The sequence below is a fragment of the Caenorhabditis briggsae genome, assembly GCF_000004555.2.
Source record: "Caenorhabditis briggsae complete genome, chrIV, whole genome shotgun sequence".
NCBI lineage: Eukaryota > Metazoa > Nematoda > Chromadorea > Rhabditida > Rhabditidae > Caenorhabditis > Caenorhabditis briggsae.
Genome location: NC_013487.2, coordinates 17,190,072 through 17,217,366, shown reverse-complemented (window position 1 = coordinate 17,217,366; position 27,295 = coordinate 17,190,072). Strand labels below are relative to the sequence as shown.

The following is a 27,295-nucleotide window of genomic DNA, read 5'->3' as shown; positions in this document are numbered from 1 at the left end:
AACCTCATGTTCACGAAAAGTCACGCCGTACCTGAGCCGCTTTGGCTGGACGGTTCTCCTTTACCCCAGTGAAAGACTTGATTCAGCTCTATCAGATCATTGATTATTCAAAAGTATACGACGTCATCTGGAGCTTAAGGACTTTATCACACTTGATGCCTGAAAAAATGGACTGGAGGGATACTTTGACTTGCCACTAGCTGGCTTTTGAAGGGATGGTACCCACGAGTTACCTGAACATTGCCAACATGTTGTGGATCACGACGGTGCATATTGCTAATTCTGGATTATTCTTGTGTTCGTGTTATTTACTAATGAAAAAATGGACAGTTACTTTCCTGTCAACCTAATAGTTAGTAAAGGAATACATATCCAAATGAATTTTTCTTTCCAGATGGTCCTCCAGGATCTCCAGTATACGACGACGTTGATGAGTTAGATGGATCGGATATTAGAGACTTTTCAAAAGTATCAAAAAACGATTACGATACACCATCGAAGCGATCTGTTGTCACTATCGATGCTCCTCATTCTTCCTTTGACGAAATGACGCATGCTTACTATAGTGCTATTGAGGCCACTCCGAAACACAGCTCAATAGCCTCCCCTTCACTCAGAAAGCAAGTATTTGGGAAAGTTCCACAGTATGCACAGCCAACAAGCAGTTCAGCATCAGCTAGCCCCTCTCTTCATGCCGCATCTGAAAGTAGGTTAATTTCTTCAAAATTTGGTAATAATGATTGTTTTCTGTTTCCGGTACAGAGCGTGGCCCTGCTTCGTCAATTCAATCAGATAGCAGCTCGGCGTTTGTTGTGAATCAGGTAGCGAGTACATCTATGAGTTCGGTAGGAGGAGAGCGAGAGGCTTCGCAAATTGCCAGAAAACTATATGAGCTGAAGACGTGCACATCGAGTGATGTAGCGGATCGCTTGAATGAACAGTATGAATAATCATTTGATTTGGTGTTTACGAATTCAATTTTCAGAAACGATTTTGCATTCTTGATCCTAGTGAAATATCTCGAGTTGTTCCAATTCTCTACTACACGAATCGATGCAGCTCTCCGTGAATTCCTCAGCCGTGTGGAACTTCGTGGCGAGTCTTCAGCTAGAGAACGTCTTCTTCGTGTATTCTCAGCGAGATACCTTGAATGTAATCCATCGATTTTTGAAAGCCTTGACGAAGTGCACACGTTGACATGCGCCCTTTTGCTTCTCAACTCGGATCTTCATGGCCCAAACACTGGAAAGAAGATGACTTCTCGTGACTTCATCACGAATATAGGACATACCGGGTGTACCTACAAACGGGAGATGTTAAAGACATTGTATCAAAGCATAAAGGACAATGCGATTTCTCTCCAACACTCCGCAAAGAGCTCGACAGCAAACGGATCTGCTGCTTCAAATGTCAAGCAACAACGTGTCTATGAAGTGGACCCAGAATCAATTGTAGAATATCACAGTTCGTTTTTGATGAGAAAGTATGTCAGAGAAGCGGATGGAGCTAGAAGTGAGTTCATTAGTTTCATAATGTGTCCCTAATACAACAACTTGCAGCGCCATTCGGTCGTCGCAGCTGGAAAATGGTATTCGCTCGTTTGCGCGGTCTCGTCCTCTATTTCGATGCAGATGAACATCCGAAAGCGACAAGTCGATACGCTTCACTTGAAAACGCTGTGTCCCTACACCACGCTCTTGCCGAACCCGCCACCGATTATAAGAAGAAATCGTATGCCTTCAGAGTTCGTATAGCTCATGGAGGAGAGATTCTGTTTCAAACCAGCAACGAGCGAGATTTGAATGAGTGGTGTGCAAAAATAAACTTTGTCGCCGCCGCCTTCTCATCCCCAACTCTTCCGCTACCAATAACTGCTAAGCCCGAAACCGCCCCAATGCCACGTCTTTCACGGCTTCCATGTTTGGCTCCAATCACCAAACAAGTCAGAACACATCAAGCGAGAGTGGCCGAGTTAAGTGAGATGATTGAAGTTGTACTACAATCCCTCTACCCCGAGCGGCCGCAACCCCAAATCACAGATAGATTAGTTCTTTTAGGCTTTGAGGTTTGTTACTCCCCATCTAAATGTAAAATAATTTCCATGATCCTTTTTAGAAACGCCGCTACACAACCTACATCAACGTACTCCACAGAGTCTCGTCGATCGCAAAGCATCTTCCAACACGATGAACATCGTCACGTCTCCCAAACACAAATCCCACCAGAATAAGTCTACAGTCTGTGAAGATCGTCTGAGCTACACCGACGCTGTAAATGGATGTCACTGATTCGTCTCTGTGAATAGTTTCTTAGTTTTCCCTTATTTTATTTTTATTTTATTCTTATTATTGCGGCCTAACTCCCCCTTCTCCTTCTTCGGTGTATCTCTTTACCCATCGCGTTCAGTCTTTAACAAAGTCTGTAGATCCCAGTGAAATCATCAGTCGACTTCTAGGAAAAGTTTTTTTTTTCGTTATTCTTATCACTGATATTCTCTATCATTAAGATGGTTTTCTCTCTCTCTCTCTCTCTCTAGTACTTGTAATTGGTCATACCACATCTGCTCGCCCCAAAAACATTGTTCTTCAATCCGAATCAACGAAGAAGCTGTCAAATAAATCGGTTCTTTTTCTCTAGTGAAAACAACAAATTCATAATAATAACAAACTCTCAAAATATTACAAAAATAATATGCAATTCGGCAAGATCGAGAAAGTGTCTTAGACTGAACAAGGCAATTATTACTCTCGTCCGAAATCAATGCACGTTGCGGCCGAAAATTTACTCAAAATCGCATCGTCGGTCGCACAGCGAAAAAACAAATTGATGCATGCGCCTTTAAATACCGTACCTCGAACGTTTTTTATTTTGGGCCCTATTTGGCTGGGTTTTTTTTCTATTTTATAAAAAAAATAAATTAAAGATTGATAAGAATTACACAAAATTAGACAGAAACAAGCGAAAAAATGAGAGAAATTTGAGAAAATTCGATAAATGTTGAGGTACTGTATTAAAGGCGCGTGCAATAATTTAAAAAAAACAGTAAGGTTCTCTCTGTGGGAGCTAAGCTCCGCCCAGCATTGTTTTCTCGGCCGCAACGTGCATTGATTTCGGACAAGAGTAATATCATTTCTTTTCGCTCATCTGCTTTTGTGTCAGCTTGTAATAAGCACCCTGTTGAGACATCAATACAGAATGGGTTCCTGAAATAGAAATAGTTAATTAGAGGAAACATGGAAAGTAAATTACCTTGTTCAATAATCGTTCCATTGTTCACTACAGCAATACAATCCGCATTCATAATTGTGTTCAGACGATGAGCAATCACAATGCACGTTCTTCCTTCTCTCGCCCGATCCAGAGCCTCTTGTACAATTTTCTCGGATTCTGTATCCAGTGCTGACGTGGCTTCATCCAGAAGAAGAATCTTTGGATTTCTAACAAGAGCACGAGCAATGGCAATACGTTGTTTCTGTCCTCCAGATAATTGAGTACCACGATCACCGACACGGGTCTCGTATCCTTCGGGAAGTTCTGAGATGAAGTTGTGAATGTTTGCCAGTTTGGCAGCTTCCTCGACACGTGACATTGTTACAGTAGTTGCTGAATGAGATACAGATGTAGTAGGGCTATTGAGGAAATGTGTGTGTGTGTAGTTCGAAATTTTGAAAACAAAGATACCGTAAACACCCTAATAGAAGGCCATTCAAACTGTAAACTTTGAATTTATATATCTCTGTTCCTGTAAGAGATATCACGAAGTTGTCAGCTGACAAAATACTTGTGATATTATGATAAATATTTTGTTAGTTGAGCACTTCTTTATATCTTTCACAGGAACCGAGATAATTTGGCTCAAAGTTGGCGGTTTGGGTGGCCTTAGAGTGTTTACGATAGTTTACAATCACTCTTTCGCATACTTAAATTTGGTAAATTCAACCGAATACTCCAAAAAAAACAATGTTAAATATAATAAAAACGCACGATCCAATCCATAAACAATATTCTCTGCAATCGAGCAATCAAAAAGTGTTGGCTCCTGTGACACAATCGCAATTTGGGATCTCGTATTCTCAGGATTTAATGTCTTGATTTCTGATCCATCGATGAAGACCTCTCCAGCCAAAGTATCATAAAATCTCTCGAGAAGAGCGACTACTGTAGATTTACCACATCCAGATGGACCAACCAAAGCCAATGTCTGTCCTGGATCCACGGAGAAACTCAATCCCTTTAGAATCTCGATTTGTGGACGTTCTGGATACGCGAATCGAACATTTTTGAAGATCACCTTTCCTGACAATTTCTTCTTTTCTCCACTCAATGTCAAGCTATCAATTTCTGATTTTTGTTTCAGCATTCCAAAGATGATTCCTCCGGCAAACGTGGCTTTTGCGTATTCTGGGAAGTAGGAAGTAGCGAATCCTAGAGTAGATGTAGAGATGGTGATGGCATACATGACACGAAGAACTCTCATAGGAGTCATGGTTCTGTGAAGGATCAAAGCAAGACCCATTCTGTAGGCGCAAGTGTTGAGCAAGTAAAGAACAGAGCAGGCACATCCATAAGATAGTCCTTGTATAAAAGCTTCCTTGATAGCTTCCTTATGTGGAACATCCAGTTTGGAGCAAAATTTATAATAGAAAGTGTCTTCTCTAGCCAACGCTTGAACGGTTCTGACATTCTCAATAGCTTCGATTGCGATTTTTCCAGAATCAGCAAATTCTGAAGCACTCTTCACATTATTTCCAGTAAAACGACGACCACGGAGATACTGTCCAAATCCGACGATTGGAAGAATGGCAACAATGAGCAATGCCATTTGCCAACCATAATAGAAAGCAAGGCCGATTCCAGCAATCATGGAGACCAAAGTGGTGATGACAGTAGAGAAACGGAAGTCGATGGCCTATAAAAACTTAAGGTTTTCTAAAGTTCATTTTTCTATATTCTTACAGTTCTCAAATTGGGAACATCCGTTGCCAATCTTGTGCAAATCTTTCCAGAAGCATTTTGCGGGGAGTCGAAAAATCCAATATGTTGAGAAAGCACATTCCGGAAGAGCTTGTTACGAAGATCCATTGTCAAAGACTCCGAGGCGATACCCATAAAGAATGTCATTAGGAAAGAACAGATTCCTTGAGCAGCAGCCAACACAAGGAACATAAGAGCCCAGAAGTGACCTTGACTAAGAATATCATCTGGGTTTCCAGAGAAGACGTTGATGAAAGACGTGAAGAATACAGAATAGGTGGGATAGATGAATCCTCCAACGATGGCAGCAGTGATTCCGATAGCGACAGAAAGGGCATGGGGCTTGGCATGGTAGAGAATCTCAAAAAGGTTAGTTCGTTGAGCATTGTTCTCTTCTAGTTCCTCTTTGAGTCTTGTCAATGCATCTTTTCCAATTCTCTGCTCCTTTTCTTCAATCACTGGTCCATTAGTGATGGATCCCATTGTCGAACTTCTAACTCTATTAAGCACATCATCCAGTTCCGACGCTTGACGGAAGATTCCTTCATGTTCACTTGTTTGACGAGCAATACTGTTTTCTCTAGAGAATTTGCCTCCAGCTGAAGCATCAACAGCATCTGTGAATGTTTGAGCTGTCACCAAATCATAATAGAGACCCTCTTGCGCCATCAGAGTTCTATGATCACCGACTTCCACCACTTGTCCATTTTTACAAGAAATAATCAAATCTGCGTTTCTGATAGTTGACAAACGATGGGCAATAATAATCGTGGTACGTCCCTTGGCAGCCTTATCCAGTGCCTGCTGCACAATTCCTTCGGATTCTGCGTCCAGTGCTGACGTGGCTTCATCCAGAAGAAGGATCTTTGGGTTTCTAACAAGAGCACGAGCAATGGCAATACGTTGTTTCTGTCCTCCAGATAATTGAGTACCACGATCTCCAACAAGTGTGTTATATCCAGCTGGCAATGTTTTGATAAACTTCTCAGCGTTTGCCATCTTGCAAGCAGCAATCATTTCCTCACGAGTGATGTCTTCTCTTCCAAGCTGAAAATAAACTATAACATTAATAAATTCAGTTCAACTCACTCTAATATTCTCCTCAATAGTACAATTGAAAAGCGCTGGCTCCTGAGAGACAACAGCCACATTTGTTCTTAAAAACTCCAAGTTTATATCACGAACATCAACTCCATCAATTGTAATATTTCCTTTCAATACATCATAGTAACGGAGCAGCAAACTTATAATCGTAGACTTTCCACAACCAGAGGATCCGACAAGGGCAACAGTTTGACCAGCATTGACACGGAGGTTCATTCCACGAAGAATGGGAACATCTTGACGGGATGGATAGGTGAAGTGAACATTCTCCACAGTTATGTCACCCTTGATTTTCATATCTTTACGGCCAGCAGAGCTAGATGAGTCGATCACTGGCTTCTGAAAAATAAGAAATGGATTTGAAAAATAAAAAATAACTTACTCTATCTAAAACTTCATAAATACTGGAAGCTGCTCCTTGGGCGGTTCCGAGAACAGCTAGTTGAGGACCGGCAAGACCAAGGGCCATGGATCCCATCATAACAGAAGAGAACGTCTGAAATTCATAATTTAGTGATGAAATGAGTTATTCGGAATACCGTGAGCATATCTCCAGGTGCCAGGGATCCATCATGTACCCACCCTACACCGATATAAAAAGCCAATGCAAAAGAAAAGAAGTTAGTTGCTTGCATAGCTCCAAATGAGATTCCTAAGAACAGTCCTTTCAACACTCCAGACTTTTTGGCTTCCTCCACGGCCGTTGAGTATCTCTCGAGTTCGTGTCTCAGACCATTTAACGAAACAACAGTCCGAATACTAGATATTGTTTCTTCTACTACTTTTCCTGCTTTTGCATATCGTACAGTTTCTCGTATCGCAAATGTTGACATAGACTTGGCAATCAGGAATCCGCAAAGTGCTTGAATAGGAGTTACAGCTAGCATGACAAGTGTCAATTTCCAACTGTGCGTAAACGCCACAATAAATCCAGTGATGAACTGACTCATGTATTGGAAGGCCATCCCGATTTTGTCTCCGGTTCCTTCTTTCACTCTTTCCAAGTTATCAAAAAGTTTTGTAGCTAAGGTTCCGGAGTGATTTGTATCAAACCAAGATATGTCTTGCCTCAAGATGGCTTTTACGAATTCTCTTCTCAATCGGTTGTTCATTTGTTCTGCTACATAAAGATAGCAGGTTACAGTAATCTGACCAGCTGCCCACATTCCAATGGTCATTCCAGCATAAAGCCAAACAACTTGCATAACATCATGGTTGAAATCGGAGTCTGTGTAGTTGCGTCCGTTTGGAGGAACTGGAATGGTATAAGACTTGTATAAAAAGAAAACACAAATTAATATGTTATTGTTTGGTTTTCTTCAATGTGTTCAGAATCATTAAACAAGTTTACTTCTAACTTCTTATTACTTTTTCAGGCTTTCCTGTTATTTTCCGCTTCACATTTTCTCTTCTACTCACTTGTATGATTTCCAGTGTTAATCACAATTTGCTCATTAATGAATGCCTGTGACACCTGTCCCTGTAGGATTGACATCAATGGAAGACCAGCTCCAGTTATGATTGCCACTATTGTTCCCACTAACAACATTATCTTTTCCGTCATTGTTGTGTATCGATACTGCAAAAATGTTCTTGAATTCCTTTTTGTTCTGGATCCTTATCAGTTTAGTTCTGCGGTTATAAAATAACTGTTTTGATTGCCAAGTTCGTGATCATTATGATTTTATAGTTTTGCAGATCACAATGATCAATTTTGACTACAATAACTCGAAAGGTTTTTGCTCCACACTTTCTGTGACCTAAATTCCAGCATCAGCTGAGTATGCCAACTTATCAAAGTGCATGCCAACTTTGCTAGCAGGCTTATCAGCTCATTCCTTTTAATGTTTCCAAACTTTCGATTCTAAATAAAGAAAAAAGAGAGCCTACCAATTGAGGAATTGTGACTTTATTAACAACTGCATCCTTGGCATCCCTAGTGTTTTTGATCTCCCCATTCTCATCGATATTGTCTCTGGAAACAAGATTGGAGCATAAGTAAGACTGGTACATTGTTTCTGGGAAATTAAAAGTCACCTCACTCACACTTGAAACATCTCACCCAAAAAATACCTACTGGAAAAATACAACTATATAGTTGGTAAATGTACTGCTAAACTTAAATATGACTCGAATAAGTTACAGACACTATTATAGATCTCCAGATGTTATCTGAAAACAAAGAAACTAAGGTTGTGACCTATTTTGTCTGAGCCCGCAATAAAGACTTTAAAAAATCATGAATTAATACAAACTGTTTATCGTTTTCGACACATTTCTTGATCTCACAAATTTTAGTTTCTTTATTGGAAAAATAATGAATAAGATGATAGTAATGGTTTAAAGATGCCAACATACTATTTAGGGAAGAAATAGATAAACTGATTGAAAGCTAAATTACCCTTCATATTCTTCCACAGTCTTCAATGTAGTCTTTATCACATCTTCGGGAGCCAAACTAAAAGAGTCTAGAGTCCGAAGACTCCGACGGAGACTGCCGTTTCGCAGCATATCTGAAATCCAATCGGGTATTGAAAAATAGGTGTTTAGAAATCGAAAAAAAAACTCCATAAAGGCAGAAATGACTGAACAATTGATAGTGTACTCAATTTTTTACCCGGGGTTTTATCAACATTTAGGGTGATGTGTTATCAGAAAAATTGGTCACAAAACGAAAAAATTCGAAGAGGAGCAAAATGGGAAAACCTCCTTCTGACTTGTGTTTTCTTGAAAAGACACAGAATTTCGAATGGCACAATTTGGTAGAAGAAACTGATGTTTATGGAAAGATCATCATTTGGATTTTAGTTAAATTCAGTTTCAATACAATTGAATCTGAAACTGCTGAATTATTAATAAAGGAAATCTGCAATCTGAAAATAGAATCGACAGATTAGCGATAAGGAAAAAACGACCGAAAATAGAAATTTAGAAAACGTTTTTGGAAAAGGAATCATAATCAAGGAAATGGTCTAAAAATAGAATTTCCAGGAAAGATATAGAGTTTTGAAGGTTTTTTGGGGTTATTGATTTCTGGGGTTTTATAAAAAGTCTTGGAATAAAACTTTCAGAATTCTCTTAGCATTATCTGTTACACAATTCTTTTTGCTAATGATGATAGTCCAATGTAGAAATAAGTTTTTAGTTCCAGCAGAAATACAAAAATCCAAGTTTCTTCAATTCAAGGAGCAAGTCACATGATCATATTTTGGGGTACAAATCACAGTACAGTGGTTCAACCTTTTTTGTAAATTGTATTTTTGTACAGTTGAATTGAAATTCGGTCTTCCAATCAGTCAGAAATTCTGTACCCCCGAAAACTAGATTACATGCTACCATAATACCCATATATCGTGTTTACCGCATGATACCCCCTAATTTTCGCATCCGCCAAAAGATTCGCCATTTCTATTAATTGTTCCAGTTTTCCGTTAATTTGGGATATCAGAATCTATTTCTTTTTTTTCTCTCTGTAAACATACGACGAATGCTTCCCAGATTACTTTTGAGGAAAAAATCTTCTACAAATTCTACGTGGTATCTGAAAAGTCTTCCAAGTCAACGTTTCAATCTTTTTTCCAGGTCAAAATCTTCCGCTTTTCTGAAAAATTCAAAAGAATTTCCTTAATGGTTTTTCCAATCTGAAATGTTCAAGTGTTACTTTCACAGATCGTTTGAAAACTCAAAAATCTTTTTTTCTCGGAACATCTTGTTTCTGATGCTCTCTATTCTTTATCCCTCCAATTTTTGTGTCGAATCGTGACGTAAGACAGGTTTCTCTTACTCCGCCTGTTTCTCTTTCCCTCATTATCTGTAACTTTCATGGTTTGTGACTGCTTTCTTTGACCCGATTTTTTCTTTTTCTTCTGCTCATTGTGCTGAACATAAAATATGTGCGGTGTGTGTTGTGAAATGTTGTTACGACGAACGCATTATGGAGAGAGAGAAAGATAGGACATCATTTATTTACAGACAACAAAATTTATCATGACCTCATTCCATTGCCAGTGTCTTGAACTTGGTGTCTCAACGTTTCTGAAAATTTTCTAGTTTGTTTTGTATCATCAGTCCTAGCTAACCTCATTAAACCGCTTCTTGGTTGTCTCCAAAATCTGATCTTTATAACTCTTCGGCTGTTCTTTAACATTTCCAAGTCCCTGCCGATTGTTTTTGATCTCAGTTGCCACCGGTTCCACATGTCCTTGTTTCTCTTTACCTAATCCTTGTCCCTCTGACCATCCCATAGATTTGAGAAGTTTGAAACCAACGTTTCCAGAATCCAATGGTTTAGGGGCTGAAAGTGTTGGAGCATTTGAGCTAGCTGGCAAATCAAACTTCCGTTGTCCCACTTCAACTGGTTTTGCTGAACACCCTCCATACATATCACTTGAAATCGAAGGAACATCATTTCGCTGAATATTTTGAAGAGATACTCCTGTCGCTGGCCGCTTCCGAATCGGCTGGCTAAGCTCCTCGTCTGGCCGAATCCCATAAGACTTCATCATCTGCTTCAAATTCTTTCTTCTAGCGTATTCGCCTCTTATATTTTTCGCTTGAATCGTTTCAACTTCTTTTTCTTCTTCTACGTATAATCCAGGTTCGCATCCAGGGCAAGTGTTATTTCCAAAATGAACATGAACTTCAAATTGTTCTCCATTGACCAGAATTGAGTCACCTTGGCACAAATCGACTGGCGATCCAGACTGAAAATTAGAACTTTTTAATGGAAAGCTAGGAATAGAAACCTTCACAGTGTTCCCATTCACTTGAATAAAACAGGACGACTCTAACTTTTCGATGGAATAGCACTGCGCTTCCTCAGAAAACCCAAATTCAGCACACTGTCCAGGCATCAACGAATTCGACATGACTACTTCACAATCTCGATCCGAGCCAATATAGCCACCAGAAATGGTAACAATGTGCAGTCGTCGTTGTTGATCCATTATTCGCAAGCATGGTGGTTGATCGAAACGCTCTTCTGAGAAATGAAGAGATTTCAATCAAAATACAGAAGTTGATGAAGACAGCTGTGTCAGACTTACGTTGCATCAATATCTCTTGCTCCTCTCCATCGCTAAATTCGTCTACATCGTTCTCCTCAAATGGATCTTCCCAATCAAAGTAGTCATCTTCCTTCAGCTTATGTTCTACGTTGCCAGTAGACTCATCAGTAGACACCACGTATTGCTGAAAGTAGGTAACTATTTGTTTCATTTTGTGCTCAGAACCTACCCTATGCGGATTCTTTTTTCTCTTATTATCCTTGAAAACCTTGTTGAATCGGTGCTTGATCATGGCAACCTTGTTATCAGCTATCGTTCGAAGATACTCTTTTTCCTTCTCATCTTCCTCTTTCTTCACAACTTTATCCACCATTCCTAACGCAATCTCACAGATATTCACATCGTTCTGATCGAATTTTTTGAACTCTCGCTCTCCGAGCAACTCATTCGCACGCCTCTTATAGCAACGACTCGACCAGTAGGCTGAAAACTGGAATTGATTTCAAATATTTTTTTTGTTTAATTTAAGTTGCTTACTCTTTTTTCTTCGCTCAACTAGCACAAATTCCGTTCCATCGGCGTTCAGTTGATACACAGTTTCATCGTCGGGTCGGGAGAATAGTTCAGTGTTCGGATCGTAATACATTCTTTGCTCTTCTGACCAGTACTGCCCGTAGTCTGGTATTAGAACGTATCCATGTGGAATTCTCGACTGTAACACTTCATTCGCTGCTTCTCGTAACATCTCTTCCAGTGATATCCGAAATTATTTATAATTGGAAAGTTCTTCTGTGGAAAACTTACCATTTTTTGCTGTTTAAAAATAAATTCGGACTGGTGTCAGTGAAATGAGGAGCGATGGTCAATAAAACCGCAAACACAATCACGACATAATGCACAGCCAGAGAAAAATAAATATACAATTTATTGCAGGAAAATAGGTAGAACATTAAAAAACAGGCTCACATTAAAATAAAGAACAATCTGGAAAAAAAAATCAAATCTCGGAAAATTACTGCAAATGGCGATATAAGTTCAATGTCATCCATTTCTGGAAATATATTTTTCAAATCAAATTATAATTATAAAATTAATTCCATTTTCTCCGGCTTCAAGTTTTTCAATTTCAGCTTCACCTCTTCTTTCAGATTCACATTCCCCGCCAAATTTAATTTGATTAGATTTGGAAGTGACGAGTATAGAAGTACCACTTCGATTTCTGCAAATTCCAAATGAATTTTCAGAAACTCAGCCCAACACACCATTTATATCATTCCCATTCAGATCAAGGTGAATCAAATTCTTCAATGGTAGAATTGCTTCTGGAAACTTCGTCATCGAGTTTTTTGCGGCGTTCAGGCCTTTGAGACTGGTCCACGAGGAGATTTCTTCAGGGAGTTCGGTGATTTCGTTGTTCGCCATATTGAGGACTGAAAAATGAAAATGAAGAGCTGAATTGTGTGATAGGAATGACTAGTGGCAGTTGGAAACTTGATCACTAATTTCTTCGGGAACTTTTTCATGGAATTGTCCTGGATGCTGATCTGAAAACTTTGAAATTTTTATATATCTAATTATTAAAACATACTCTAGTGATTTCATGACCCTTTATAAGCATATACACTGCATCAGCCATATACATCAGTTGGCAAGAAGAGAGATCTAGAATTTGAACTATACAAAGCAAAGTTTTGGAAAATTCTGACCTAAAAAACCAGATTCTTTGGCTGCTTCGCATCGTTCAACAACCTGGGTGACGCCTTTTCCAGCAGATTGGATTATGGACATTTTAGATATTTCGAGGCAAGATTAATACTGGGAGTTTTCAAATCTTCGAAGAATCGAGAAGATTTAAAGAGGCGCAGACACTTTACAATAATACGTTTGGGAGGGAACAAGCTCCCGAGGTGGGGGATAGAGAGGTTCTATTGATTTTGTGGGAGAGGATCAGTGATCATTGAAAAATTGGGAAAAAGAAAAGAAAGTAGTAGTCCATATTTTACCTGAAAATATAAATGTTCTGATAACATGATTTGAACAAAAAAGTTATTTGAACCAGCAAGCTGGTGCGCCTTCGGCGCGATTCAATCTATTTTTTCAAATGTTCGTCGCTTCGTTTCTCACTCTTTCTAAATAAAGGGTCACGTAAATATATATATATATATATGTATTTTTCAATTTTTTCAAGTCCACAGACGGGCACGAGGACGGACAGACGCCTCTAGCGTTTTATTAATAAGGAAGATGATTACTGTGTTTCCATTTTTATTAGGTTCATTGAGTACAAAATGATCATGGCCGTGAGCTATAAAAGACAAAGTCTAGAAGGTCTGATTGATAGATGTACGATACTTTTTTTGGTTTCAAGAAGGAATGCATATATATTTTCAGACTTAACAGAACGTAATATATATTTCAGGCCCCCAAATTTGATAAAGTTGATAAATTAAGTAGGTACTGTACTTGATGTTTGCTTTATTCCAAAAGCAAGGAAGTACATATATTGGACAACTTTTCAAACTTGGAACCCAGCACCGTAACACTCCCAATTTTTCACAGACACCTTTGAATTTCATGACCCCGACTTTCATTTCGGCCTTCGTTTTGCTATTTCTCTTCTGATATTGCTCCCGCATATTGCTGCGACGGAAGAGCGAGACACTGAAAGAGACATGCGAAGAGAGCTCCCACTAACTTCCCAAAATAAGAAGATAGAAGGATGAGAAGTAGCTCATTCAGCGGAACTCCACAAGAGGAGATATACGGGAAAGAAAAAAAGCAAAAACATTGAATATAGCCAAAAAACTCGTTGGAAGGAGAGAGTGAAAAAGAGCATCATTTTTCTATGTGTCTCTTGTTTTTGTACCTTTTTTCGATGATAAAAAAGAGGACGCGTGAAGAAACGAGGAAGAGCTTTCTTAATTTTCTTGAAATCTTTAGGAGTGATAATAGCTTTTCTTTTGCGTCTTTTATATTAGGTTGGAAAGAAAGTTTCTTTCTTTTTGGCAGTGTCGTTTTTGACGCGCGATATCTGGTCATCCAAGTGGTTTAGCGGGCCAAATTTTTTTTGTTGGAGAGCTGTGTTCAGTGTCTATCAGATCCTAGATTTTTAAATTTTTATCTCTCTTTGTGTTGGAGAAATGACAATTCTTTCGGTCCTTATCCGACTGTACATTCGCACCATGATTATATTTTAAATTTGTTCTGGTCTTCAAACACATGGTATTCGCATACAAATGGTGGATGTATATAAGGGACATGTTCCGTCAACGCCTGCCATTAGCGTTTGGTTCGAGAAATTCCGCCCAGGAGAGTTCGGTTTGAATGATGGCAACGGCCTAGTGAGCCGGATCTTTATCAATTGCCAAATGTCGTGGAGGTGGATCTATTTCAAACCACTCGTAAAATGTCAAAGGCATTATCCGATAGTCAACCAAGTATGGTGAAGGGATTGAAATCTCTTGGCAAAACCTAAAACCGGGTTGATTCGGACCTCATCTTTTTAATGACTACGATATGAATCGCCATGTGGACATGAGCATGGTTCTCCTATCATTTCTCCACACGTTCAGTTGGCCGAATGATCTAACTACTGTAGATGATAAATAGGTGAGTTACTCTAACATTGTGCGGAAGGGTCAGTCGATTGACAAAGCTCTGGACGTCCCGGAACCCAAATTTCCCGAAAAAATGGGTATGCTATGAGTTTGATGGTTGTTCAAAGTAATGGAGACTGGGAACTTTTAGATGAAGATACCACTATAACCGCCGCTTTGTAAAGTTCCTAATTAGAGTAACGTGTCGACACGATTGTCGATCGATTTTGAGTCAAAATGTCGTTTTGAAGGAGTCGACAAAAATCGTGTCGACCTTCACCAAGAGCGATATCGTGTCGACAAAAGTCGACAAATGTCGACAAAAGTCGACAAATGTCGACAAAAGTCGACAAATGTCGACAAAAGTCGACAAATGTCGACAAAAGTCGACAAATGTCTAGCCGAGTCGACACGACTCGGGCCTAACTATATGGTGACCTAATTTTCTCAAAATGAATTTTCTAGGACGCGAAACTTTTTATGCCTATAAATCATAGATGTCCGGAATGACTTTTTTGAGTGACGGAATCCGGAACAAAATAATTTTCTCGGAATCCGGAATACGGACAAATGAAAATTTACGGTACACGGAATCCGGAATCCGGAATGACAATAATTTTCCGGAATACGAAAAAAAAGAAAAAATTCACGGAATCCGGAGTCCGGAATAAAAGTAATATTCCGGAGTCCGGAATACGGAATCCGGAACGAAAAAATTCTCGGGATCCGGAATACGGATTCCGAACTCCGGACGTCTATGCAATAAATAGTATAATTTTCATCTAATGTGTTTTCCAGGTCCTTTTAACATGGTGGCCTAACTTTTATAAGTTGAGTTTTCTAGGCCACAATGGTAAACGGCCTAGAAATCACACCGGGATAATGATAGGCCATTTCTAGGTCATAACTTTAGTGGCCTAGAAAATTCAAATTGCAACAGTTAGGCCATCATAAAGTTAGGCCGGTGTCGTGTCGACTCGTCTCGATATTTTTCGACTTTCGTCGACTTTTGTCGACAGGAATCGACAAAAGTCGACGATTTTTCAGTTATTTTTTCTTTTAATCGACACGAGTCTCTGTCGACACGTTACTCTATTCCTAATTAGAAAAATTGAATTTGGCAGTCCAATCAAAACGAGGAGAAAAAACCAAAGTTCGCTTCCAGCACGACAGTGCGAGATGGCCCGTGACTAGAGAGGTCAGCCAAAACATCATGTCGCCTGGCTGAACTATTTTTTTGTACTGGTCGTATTTTCTAGATTTTGCCCTTTCGGATAAATTATCGTTTGGAGCTCTCAAACGTCATCTTGATAGAAAAAACTTCAATTGAAAAGATGACTCCAAAAAAGAGTTGGCTCACTTTTTCAAACGCAGCCCTCGTCGTTCTGGGCCGATGGAATCGAGAAATTACCGGAGCATTGCCAGACAATTACTGATGCTAATGGACAATTCTTTCATTGACCTAGCCCCCTCTGCATCGAGAAAAATTCGATCAAAATTTTTGCCAAAAAAGAAAGAAACTTTCTTTCCAACCTAGTACTTTAAATTTGTAAAAAAAAGCTTCAAAAATCATATTTTAAAATGAATGTTAGATAGTCAAAAAAGCTATAATAAAAGTTATCCAACTACGTTATAGAATAGGAGAACAGTTGGAAATTGTTTGACATCTCTTTCATTTTATTGTAGTCAACATCTGTTTAGTTATTTTTCTATTTTTCAAATCCTGTATGATTAACAGTTTTGTGAACTCGAAATTCTCTTCCATTTCTCTTGCTCTAGTATTAATCTTCATCTCTCTTATCTTCTAACTTCCATTTGGACAATATTCAAAAAATTCAAAAAATAAGACCATAACTCCCAATTTTTCCGACATGAAACATGAAAGATTTAGCTTTGATCCTAATAACCTGAATTTTCTATTTTCTTACAGTAATCCCCTCTCTAATTCCACTCCTACTAGATATTGCAAATAACAAAATGCACAAAGCACACATTTTTTGTTATTCTCCTTTCCTCCTTTTCAAACTCACCCGCGCCCGTGCCGTCTCTTGAAGACGTGGTTTGGCCGTCGCGGGCTCACTCTCCTTCCCACTCTTCCCTTCCATCGTCTTCCCTTACATGGATCAGAAGATAGTGTGCGGGAGCCGCCGAGACGGTTAGAGATGCAGAGAGCCCATGCCATCTGCGTCCGTCTCTTCCGGTCTACTTCAATTCTTCTCTTCATGCTCCCTCGCCCCTCCCATCGCTTTTCAGTCGTCCCCACTGCTTTCCCTTCCCGGGGACATATACACAATGTAGACACAGGCACATCTGCTCCCTTTTCGCCTATGTTTATACTAGGTCCTCCCAGTCAGCTCGTACTCCCGCTCCCAATCACTTTTTTTTCCGCTGGATTCAATTTCAATATAAATTCCTAAGCTTACTAGATATGCTTTCAGCTTTTAATTGTTTTCTATTTATTATGAACATAGATAAACTTTAAACCAACAAAGTTTTCATGAGGCACACTTTTCTCTATAACAGATTTTTTTGAAAATTGAACTAATTGTGAGTTGAACAATGATTACGTATGGATGTCAAACTTTACAATCTTTGAAAGTCTCTTTTGTTCCCTACTCTGCATGCGACCTTTTTACCCTAAAAAATCATGTTGACCACCTGTTGTCTACTTCCCTCTTCGAATTCCATGACAAACATTCGTTTTATGAACATCTGTCCCTTTTATTTTTTATTTTGCTTTCCAGGCTAATCGGAATGTCAATAAGAATGTCCCAAAAACTAATCGAAGCCCCAATCACTCCCCAATCATCAATAGGTCACATTCTACGTGCCCAATTCGCACTCCAAAATCAGCTACCAGAGGAGAAACCGAAAACAGTTGGATTCAATGGTAAGGACGATTCACGTCGGAAACGCTGCATTCTGGCGTTTTCAGAAGCCGAGAACATGAAACTGTACGAGTTGTATTCCAATCGAAGAGAAGAGTATCATTCTACAAGACCGTCCGGACAGAGAAATGAAGAAGTTCCAATGGATGCGTTGGCTAGAGAGTGGGCGACAGAAATAACAGCGATGGGATTTGCGGAGCGCACTCCGGCTCAGATAAAGCAACGGATTAGGGATATGAGGTAGGTGTACGAAGGAAATTGAATATGACGTAAACCCTTCTTTTGTCAGGAAATTCTCTCGCAAGCATGCCCACAAACTCGGTATCACCAACATTTGTGGGGGATCGGAAATCGAGAGATATGCAGAGTTCAGCTGGGCGGAGCCAAAACGTCGTGCTCGCGGACCTGTTCCGGATTGGATGTCAGGGTTAGCAGAGATCATGATAAACGAACAGGACGTCAAGCAGGAGGATGCCGATTCTGCATCTGATATCATGGAAGCCTCTTATGGCCCCAAAGCAAAACGATTGAGATTGCATAGAACTGAAATGCAGTTACAGCAACTACAAGCTCATCTGGAGATGAAACAAAAAGAATTGAAAGAAGAAAAAAATAAGGAGGACATGCAAAGTGATCCAGCGTTCGTGATTCATGAGAGAGAAACAAGAGATGTTAGTCCAGAAACATCATTGGTGGAAAAGAAGCTTCAGCTGGCAGATGCGAAGTTGTTGACGGAACATTTGAAACAACAGGTAAGAGCTGGTTTGCCTATGCAGGATTTGGGCGGAGAATGGGGGCAATGATGTAATATACAAAGAAGAAGAAGCTTTCACTGTATCAGAAGCCCTCTCAAGAGATATACGTAATCTCTTGTGCCGGTGTTTACAGATTGGTAAACGTAACGGTAAGGGGGATGATGCATTCTTACAGTTTACACGGTAGTAGAAAGTAGGACATTTCAAATTTATAAAATTTCTAGGCACTCCGTCTGGAAATCGCCAGCTACCAACGCCAATTACAATTGTTCGATGAGCAGCAGCAGCAGGCTCAAAACGTCTTCGAGATGCCTTCCTCGAGTAGTCCAACTGATTTTTTCAATACAAAAATGAATGGTTTTATGAAGAATGATGACATCTAATTATCTTGCGTCAATAGCCCGTTTGCCCTTTTCATTGAAGGTGTTAGCTGTAAGTTTCTGTCCAATTCTCCGGTTTTTCCAAAGAGTAGGAAACTACTGAAATGAATGTTGCTCTAGTTTGGTATATTCTTCCCCACCCCATCTCATTTTTTTTTAATTCTCGTTCGTCCACATTTCTTGTCTCCTCTATCCCAATCATTCCGGCCCATAATCCATCCCAGTTTCGGGTTTCCCGGTTACTTTTCCATTCCCTCCTATCTTTTTTTACTCCTTGTAACAGATAAACATTCCAGATTTTAATTGTATTCCAAAATAGAGAAAATAAATAAATACAGAACTTGCTAACAAAATATCAGAGGTGTATGTAGCTTTTACATGGAATTACCCGTCTTGGAGGTGTCTTGATTATGATGGAAAATACTTCAGAATCGTAAGAGTTCTTACATGAATGGAACCAGAGTTTCTTTCTTCTGTCGATTTTGACATCTGCAACAAAAAGTTCTTATTATAAAATTACTTTAAAAATGTAATATTGTTGAATTAAAAAAAAGTGAGACCTGGAAAATTTCGCGGGCGGCTTCCCGGTCAACTTTCGAGGCCTTGCCTCAAAATCACAACAGTAGTAAACGAAACTTATTTTTGTGAATTCAGTGGAATTTTCTGGACAAAAATTAGATTTCTTGGTATGAAAATGATTGCTAGCATCTCTAGAATCTGCCTTTCATCGAAAAACCGAACTTAATTGCGAAAGTAGCTCGAACAAGGCGAAAGTCTGAAATATTTCTTTTTTGCCGCACTTTTTCGTAGATTAAAAAAGCTACGCCTTTCAAATTCTCAGGTCCCACTTTTTTTAATTCGACAAAAAAGACTCCAATCACATTGACCTACTACTTCTGATATTATGAACATTTTGCTACTATATCAATGTTTGCTTATTTTAAAGGAATAAATTGGGTCAAAGCTACTGAAGCATGTGACGGGTGCTTTTATTACAGGTGTTACGGATTGAGTACCTTGAATAGTCACAGCATGTCGCGTCACATTGTTCAGGAGCTTTCTTGACCATTTTGACTGTCAGAGACCGTTTCTTTCGACCCTGGCAACCACAGGAAGGCTGTGAAGTGCATGGTGAACATCCAAAAAGACTTCTCTTGTATCTATTGAACAAATGTCCCAAACTGTTACATTGGGAACATCCAGAGCTCAGTGCACTACGCTTCTTTCTACCGTTCAGGCATGGGAGACAACCCTAGAATTGTATTTTTTTTAAATATGCATCATATTCTTGTTACCGATTAATTACCATTCTCTTAACTCTAATATGCGAATTCTCCTCGGTATCTCTCTTTTTTCTTCCAAGACATGGAAGACATCCCATACGCTTGACACGTGGTGATCGCAGGTTTGAAGCTCCACAGGTTCCGCAAGAGTTTTGTTGCACTGTAGAGAATCCAGATGAACAACCTGGAGCAGCTCTCTTCTCTCTGTGTTGATGGAGTACGGATTTCCATGGCTCGCCAGCTGCGGAGCACTGATGACAGCTGGACGAAATGGCGTGTCGTTTCAGACGAAGGGACTTATGGACTCTTCTACGGCAAGGACATGATGGACAAGCCCTGCCACAGATTGGAATCGTTGGAAGCTTAAAGTTAATCGAGCAACATTGTTGAGGAGGGAGACAGATTGGTGTCGGCTGGCAGCAGATTTTGGGTTGTGGACAACATGGGATCGGTGGGCAACATGGAATAGTTGGAAGACAACATGGTGCAGGTGGAGCACAACAATTTTGAGGTTGAGGTTGGCAGCCACAAGATGATGGTTGTTGGTATGGATAAGATTGAGGATATTGAGATTGATATTGTTGGAAGGGCTGTTGGTAGTAGGTTCTGAAGGTTTTGAAAAAAAAACTTAATTCGCATAAAAACTTTAAAATTACTGTTGCGGTGGTGGTGCAGCTGGTTGTTGCACATAGGCGTTTCCTCCAACTGTGCTTTGGAGTGGTACATAGTTTTCCACTGGATCACGCTCACCTGAAAATTACTATCATGCAAAAACATTTTAAGAGAGTGCATACTTACCCAGCTGCCTTGACGGGTCGACTGCCTGTTGTACGTGATGTGGGTCGGCCTAGAAAATTAGTGGTTTTTTGTCTCATCTCTATTTTCTGTATGTACCTTGGTCTCAATATTTCTAGAGACTGGTTGTTTTTCATCACAGCACGAACAACATTTCCTGGATTTCCTTCCCAAATGCTTCATGATTTCTTTTCCAGCTTCTACAGTAATCCCTTTGGAAGACTCGCTTGTGATCTTTTGCTCGTATTCCACAGGCTCGCGTGCCGAATTTTCAAATGATTCTGGAAAAATAAAATATGAAAATCTGAAAATCTATATAAATTCAAATTTATGGTACCAGCAATTCGATCGATCTCTGAAATTTGTGCACGAACTTCAGTGTTGCTTGTAGTGCTGGCAGTGCTATGTGATGATGATGCACTCGACCTGAAAGTGAAGAAACGTGCTGAAAAGGGTGACCGAGTATTAAGTTGAAAATTGTAAACCTTAAAGGAACAACGATGACGTCATTGTTATCATATCCGCCGTCCATCTCATCACTTGGATCCTCTTCAAAACTTCCATGTGTAAAGTGCTTCTGTGATAAAGATTGATGTGGTGATGGTGGTGCTGGGTGATGACGGGCAGTGCCAAAGTGATCATATTGGTCTCGTGCCGAAATCGCGTTGTTTGAGTTCCTATAGTTCCAAGCGTTTTCTATTATAGGTGACGTAGGTTTTGGCAGCTTGTCAATATGATTGTTATAGTTTACCACATCTGATATGTGGCTTATCACAGATTGAGGTGCAGGACGTTCAAGGCTTGGCTCACTGCCGGGTGAATTTCCATGGTTTGATGTGACTGGGTTACTGTAGTTTTCAAGTCGAATTGGGTCGCTAGGAATGGTTCCATAATCAATTTGAGCTTCTGGAATTAGTGTTTCCCCATGGAGCTCTTGGGAGACACTATGATGATTGAGATTAGGGATAGATGGGTTACTGTAGGGTTGAAGTGTTGGAGGTTGTTTAGGCGGACTGGGTTGAGTTTCTTGAGTTGGATAAATTCTAGAACTTTCCGGCACTAACGGATTAGCTTGCGGTTCATTTTGAGCATAATCATCTGAGTCCGAGGGTACAGTGGTGGTAGGGGTAGTCGCCTCATATGATACAGTGGAAGAAATAAGAGACATTTCAGTAATTTCAGGATTTATGGAATTTCTCGAGAAGGCCGTTGGAACCGCTTTTAAGCTTGGTTTTTCTTGTGGAGCGCCTCTAAAAGAATCCGGAGGTTGTGGAGATGTTCCAAAACTGCCTGGGTAACCAGAACTTTCTGAACTTTCAGCATTGATTGGATCCGCTTTTGGGGATGACTTGGACGATCCAATATTTTCTGGGTAACCAGAATAAGCTGTGCTCTGATTAGTATCTTGAGATGCGAATGAAGGTGTTAAAGATTTTTCTAGAGAATTCTCATATCCAGTCTGTTCAGCCGTGTTTAAAATAAACGACTTATGATCCCCGGCCGATTTTGGTTCTGTTCCAGGTGCTCGTCCTTTCTTTTCACTCCACTTGGAATTTTTCGGGTTTCCCGGTTCATACCCGGACTCATGAGAATCTTCAGCAGTATCTCCATTTTTCTTTTCGATCAGCATGGTTAGTAGATTTCTTGGTGTCGATGAAGGAGGTGGTGGGTCACGTGACATTGATAGTTTTGGTGAAAAAACAAGTGGTGGTGGAATGGTAGTGATGGAGTCTGTGCAAAAAGGGTGATTATTAAAGGGGTTGGGAAAAAGATAGTGTTCAGAAAACTCTAAATATTTCATATCATCTCTCTTTCTCTCTCTCTCACACACCTTTCTCTGCCTCTTTTTTTTCGTTAGATTCTTGGTCTCCCCCGTACAACGTCTGATCAGCAGCCAACTCATCTGATCCACTTTCCGGATCTATTGGTGATGGTGGGTTTGAACTAAGTGATGGTGTTGGTGACGTGGATACTGTGACATTTGTGAAGATTGGTGCGATAGTGGTTACAGGCACATCTGTAGACAAATGACATGTGACAGAAGTGAAGAAGTGAAGAAGTGAATCACACTGTTGTAGATACAATATGAAACACTTACCTTTGATGCTGGAACTTGGAGAAACCAAAACTTTTTCAGTTACTTTTTCTTCTACTGACTCTGGAGCTACTGAAGTTGATGTATGCTTGGTTGATGATCTACCTTCTGATCCAGAAGCTTGATATGCAAGGTTCTGAGGATCTGCTGGAGATTCACGATCCGAGGAAACTTCCTCAATTGACTGGAACGCTGGCATTTTCCCACTATCTACATATGCTGGGTCTGAAAAATTAGGACGTCGAATCTTTACTATTAACAATCACCAAATTCTGTCTGTGTGTCCGTGTGTTCCGGTTTCACCTAGCCTAGCGAAGTCTCTAATGGGCCAAAATTTTCCAAATTTTCACAGATGACCCGAAATAGCAGCAAGATGATGCCCGACTATTTTACTTTTCGAAATTTTTTCTGACGTCTTCCCCTCCGAGAGAGGCTTGAAAAAATTGAATGACCCCCGTTTTAGAAATGCCGTTTGTAAAAAAGGATCCTCTTCAAAATGTTTTTTGAAATTCGAAAACTCCGTACGTTTTCAGTAAAAAATATTCGGGGAATTCTACAAGTTGATAGATATTTGTTTTAAAACTTTTTTTGAAAAAAAATTGCTCAATTTTGGTGAAATTGATAGCTTTTCAAGAATTTTAACAAAAAATCGTCGAATTTTTCAATGAAAAATTACGGAAAAAATGACCAGAAAAATAGAAGGGCCCCCTCTAATTGAAGGGTTCCTGTAATAGAAGCCTTTTTGAATTTCAAATTTTTCAGGTTCTCAAATTCTCGATTTTCTGAACTTCAGAGAGTCATGGCCTTAATCTGAACAAAAAGTCGAACCTCGAAAAAAGTGACTAATTTGTACTTTTTTGCATGATTATGGGTATTAAAAGCAGAAGTTGCCCACTCGGTTCAGAATCTCCCATTTTTAGGTCTCCGAATTTTGGAATTCCGGTTTTCTGAGATTTTCAAGTCAAAAGTTTCAAAATATCTGATTTCATGAATTTTCAAAAAATAGGAAGGGCATTCGGTAATTCAGAAAGTAGCGAATTTGAAAATGAGTAAATTTGAATGATAGGAAACTCAGAAAGTCTAGATTGGGATATTTCTGACTTTCACAACTTTCGAAATTCCATACATTTCGGCAGGCTTTCCGGATTCTAGGAATTCTTTATAATCAAAATATCGAATTTCGAAATTTTCTAACAGACCATGAAAAATAGTCCCTGAAAAAGTGACAAAACCTGTCTATAAGATATGTACCGTGGGAGGGAGTCATGAGGTTCAGCCCTGTGAGGGGCACGAACTGACTGTTTAAAATTTGGAATTTTCGGAGACATTTCAGTAAACCTGAGAAACCTTTGTGACTTCGGAAATTCAAAAATTTTTAATTTAGAAATTGGATTGTAAGATACAGTAAGCGGAAGCCAGGAGGTTGAGCCCCCGATAGGGGGCGTAAACCGACTGGTACTAGTCTCATTGAGAATCACTAACTTTTCTTCGACTCCTTTTCATAGTAAAACTCATAACCAGTCCATGCGCTCTGGTATGGATTCTTTGGAACTTCAAGGTCATTTCCCGCCTTCATCTCTTCTTCTGGATATGTTCCTGGAGCACTTGCATATCCGGAGACGTGTCTTTTCAGTAGAAAAACCACTAAAAAGACTGGAAATATGGTCCTTCTCATATGATTCTGAAAATAGTATGTTATGCCGCAAGAACCATGGAGTGCGATTTTTTTGAAATTTTCAGAGTATGACAAGTAAAAGTCAAATTACAGTAGTTGATACAGTAGGATAACTTTTGTACAATTAATGCCATGTTAGATATGAGATTAAGAAACTTGATGATAAATTGAAGGGGCGCTAGTAGTGGGTATAGTAATTCTGAACGCATGTTAAAACGTTTTATAATCTTATTACTTTTTGGTATTTTGTTTGGAAACGAACTAATTAAAAGTCAAGTTTTAATTTTCTATTTTCAGAAAACTATAAGTTACTGTACCTAATATCATAAACTTGTACAAGTAAAAAGTGACAGAAAACAAGGAATAAGACTATTCAGGGGGTCAAACAACAATAACAAACACATGATGGGTCAAGATAAATCCCAAAAGAAAGGAATGCCCTCTCATCCTATACCTTCCCTTTTTCCATATCTATGAACTTGCTAATCTACAAGTTTTTCTCCTAATTTCACTGGATCGGAAAGCCTCAAAAGCCGCCGAGAATCTACGCTAAGAAGCGAAAAAATACATTATCAATTGGACGGTCATTCACCCTTTTTCACCGTGTAAGCCCAAGCTTGTTAATTAAGCGGAGAGGATGATGGGTATGGTGATGATCTTTTATAAAAGATCAGAAACGATTTTTGGAATGTTATAATTTTTGGAACAAACATCTGGAACGTCCTGGAAATCTAAAAATTTTTTTACAATAGTCGAGGAGACGAAAGTTGCCATGAAGATATGAATCCAATACTATACAATTATTGCGTTGTCATAAATACAAAATAGGAGAGAAATCTTGAAACAAAAAAAAAACCGCCCATCTGATTTACTAGCCACCTCCATTGCGCAAGAAGGAAAATGATGAAAATAACGTAATCGTCGTGCTTGATCTCTCTTCCCTGAATCTGTTAAAAATCAAGTTTTTTTTTTCAATTCTTTTTCTTAGAGACCGCGCATATTATTATTTTTGTCACCCAGATTTTTTAGGGGTTTCAAATTTCTTTCCTGGCTGTTTCATATCGTCTCATGGAGAAACATGAAGAAGAAGAAGAAGAATAAAAAGAAAGGGATACACAATGAACTTTTTTCTGAAGAACATGAAAATACAGATTCTTCCAGCATTTTATTCAGAAAACATATCAATCCAATTGTCATGAATGTTTTGTTTCAGACAAAGAAGACGACGATCACTGTGTCGCAACCTTGAATACAAAATAAAAGATGAACATTGACAAAATTCGAGCTGAAAACCAGAGATGAGCGGAAGAGATTTACGGAAATTTACGGAAGACGGTTTATCTTCGAAATGAAAAATGCTACCAAAAAGCTGTCAACAGACAAAATGTAGATCTCAATGAGAGCTATCGATTGGTATAAAAATTGTTTCGAAATTTTGTTGGATTTTACAAATAGAGTCTTTCTTCCGTCTTCCGTCTTCCGTGTGCCAGACGGAAGACGGAACACGGAAGAAACGCCATATATCAACTCTCCATCACTATTATGAGATAACTTTTATACCAATAAATAACTTTCATTGAGATCTACATTTTGTCCGTTCACAACTTTTTGGTAGCATTTTTCATTTTGAAAATAAACCGTCTTCCGTAAATTTCCGTAAATCTCTTCCGCTCATCTCTGCTGAAAACCATGCAACCTAAGTAGAAATCGTTATCTGAAACATTCTGAACAATCCGAATTTATTTTCTGAAGACGAATTCACTCAAATCAATATGAACATGAATATCAATAGACATGTTATGGTCCTACAAACAATCGGAGCTGTGGAACAGAAGGCGAAATTCTCGCTTTCCTTGCGTTGTCAGTCAATTTTACACTATCAAAAGGTTTTATTCCTAAAAACCTTTCTTGTTTAAAAATACAGTTCCTCAAATAGTTAAACATTTATAAGTGCTCCACCCATACCAATTTTATGTGTTTCGAAATTGTAATACTTCTTTCTCAAATTCAATTCTGCTCTGCTAACTAACTGGTCAGTCAACACCATCCATCCGTCACTCTCTTTTCTCTGTCCTTCCCCTTCTTCTAAACCCCATATTTTCTTTCGCTTCTTCTATCTCTTTTCTCCGCAGAGTCCCTCTTTCTCTGCGTACTCTCCGCGTTCCATCCACTCTTTCTCTGTTGTTCTTTTGAAATGTGTTCTCTCGTGTTGTTTGGTTAAATTTTTTCGTTTGATTTCGGTTTTTGTTCTCTAAATCGAACTTTTAGCTGTATTTTAGGATTTAATTTTCTAGAAAAAAGTTTCAGCTTAACATGGCCGACGAGAAGAATCCACTCCCTACTGTATCTCCAATCACCGTGCCGGCGGATTCTACCAACGACTCGAACATGAACGAGCTGGGATCACTGGTAAGGGCTTCCGAAAACGCTTTTCATTCAAAATCGATACTTTAAGATACAAGGAGTCCTGCAACAAACACAAGATCGCTTCCAGCACATGTCGGATCAAATCATTCGCCGCATTGACGACATGACCACAAGAATCGACGATCTCGAGAAGAACATCTCGGATTTGTTGCAATCCAACCAGGTGGAGCATCCATCATCCACCACCAACTGATAAGTAAGCTTCTGCACCGCCCGCACGATTCGAAACAGAATCATAGAAAGCGCTTCGAAGCGGAAATTTAAATACACTTGTGATACTTTCAGATTTCCACTCTCGACTCTCCAGCCGGCATCAT

At 39.3% G+C, this 27,295-nt stretch overlaps 8 protein-coding genes across 8 annotated transcripts; 3 read left to right on the top strand and 5 right to left on the bottom strand.

Moving 5' to 3' along the window:
- Nucleotides 1-215: 215 nt before the first annotated feature.
- Nucleotides 216-2,230, top strand: CBG13515 (the record flags this gene model as incomplete). The annotated part of the gene is made up of 5 exons (XM_045236395.1): nucleotides 216-297; nucleotides 395-706; nucleotides 763-940; nucleotides 986-1,512; nucleotides 1,560-2,230. 5 exons carry the CDS (start codon nucleotides 216-218, stop codon nucleotides 2,228-2,230), a joined length of 1,770 nt encoding a protein of 589 aa, XP_045095184.1.
- An 896-nt stretch (nucleotides 2,231-3,126) lies between these two features.
- Cbr-pgp-1 lies at nucleotides 3,127-8,589 on the bottom strand (the record flags this gene model as incomplete). The annotated part of the gene is made up of 10 exons (XM_002634932.1): nucleotides 3,127-3,203; nucleotides 3,250-3,603; nucleotides 3,985-4,909; nucleotides 4,957-6,021; nucleotides 6,064-6,417; nucleotides 6,461-6,574; nucleotides 6,618-7,333; nucleotides 7,498-7,657; nucleotides 7,969-8,053; nucleotides 8,480-8,589. 10 exons carry the CDS (start codon nucleotides 8,587-8,589, stop codon nucleotides 3,127-3,129), a joined length of 3,960 nt encoding a protein of 1,319 aa, XP_002634978.1.
- Nucleotides 8,590-9,803: 1,214 nt separating this feature from the next.
- Nucleotides 9,804-9,902, bottom strand: CBG26538 (the record flags this gene model as incomplete). Its single annotated transcript, XM_045236394.1, has 1 exon — nucleotides 9,804-9,902. The coding sequence occupies one exon, from the start codon at nucleotides 9,900-9,902 to the stop codon at nucleotides 9,804-9,806; it is 99 nt and encodes a 32-aa protein (XP_045099410.1).
- Nucleotides 9,903-10,104: 202 nt separating this feature from the next.
- CBG13513 lies at nucleotides 10,105-11,829 on the bottom strand (the record flags this gene model as incomplete). Its single annotated transcript, XM_045236393.1, has 5 exons — nucleotides 10,105-10,113; nucleotides 10,158-11,059; nucleotides 11,124-11,268; nucleotides 11,314-11,567; nucleotides 11,622-11,829. The coding sequence occupies 5 exons, from the start codon at nucleotides 11,827-11,829 to the stop codon at nucleotides 10,105-10,107; spliced, it is 1,518 nt and encodes a 505-aa protein (XP_045095183.1).
- Nucleotides 11,830-12,096: 267 nt separating this feature from the next.
- On the bottom strand, nucleotides 12,097-12,872 carry CBG13512 (the record flags this gene model as incomplete). The annotated part of the gene is made up of 6 exons (XM_045236392.1): nucleotides 12,097-12,099; nucleotides 12,221-12,303; nucleotides 12,347-12,514; nucleotides 12,559-12,628; nucleotides 12,673-12,746; nucleotides 12,791-12,872. The coding sequence occupies 6 exons, from the start codon at nucleotides 12,870-12,872 to the stop codon at nucleotides 12,097-12,099; spliced, it is 480 nt and encodes a 159-aa protein (XP_045095182.1).
- A 4,574-nt stretch (nucleotides 12,873-17,446) lies between these two features.
- Nucleotides 17,447-18,371, top strand: CBG13511 (the record flags this gene model as incomplete). The annotated part of the gene is made up of 3 exons (XM_002634929.2): nucleotides 17,447-17,570; nucleotides 17,616-17,808; nucleotides 17,858-18,371. The coding sequence occupies 3 exons, from the start codon at nucleotides 17,447-17,449 to the stop codon at nucleotides 18,369-18,371; spliced, it is 831 nt and encodes a 276-aa protein (XP_002634975.2).
- A 1,296-nt stretch (nucleotides 18,372-19,667) lies between these two features.
- Nucleotides 19,668-24,551, bottom strand: CBG13510 (the record flags this gene model as incomplete). The annotated part of the gene is made up of 9 exons (XM_045236391.1): nucleotides 19,668-19,955; nucleotides 20,010-20,592; nucleotides 20,643-20,736; nucleotides 20,785-20,833; nucleotides 20,881-21,062; nucleotides 21,119-21,207; nucleotides 21,267-22,512; nucleotides 22,613-23,101; nucleotides 24,359-24,551. 9 exons carry the CDS (start codon nucleotides 24,549-24,551, stop codon nucleotides 19,668-19,670), a joined length of 3,213 nt encoding a protein of 1,070 aa, XP_045095181.1.
- A 2,313-nt stretch (nucleotides 24,552-26,864) lies between these two features.
- Cbr-hsb-1 lies at nucleotides 26,865-27,171 on the top strand (the record flags this gene model as incomplete). The annotated part of the gene is made up of 2 exons (XM_002634927.1): nucleotides 26,865-26,960; nucleotides 27,007-27,171. The coding sequence occupies 2 exons, from the start codon at nucleotides 26,865-26,867 to the stop codon at nucleotides 27,169-27,171; spliced, it is 261 nt and encodes an 86-aa protein (XP_002634973.1).
- Between the last annotated feature and the right edge of the window lie 124 nt (nucleotides 27,172-27,295).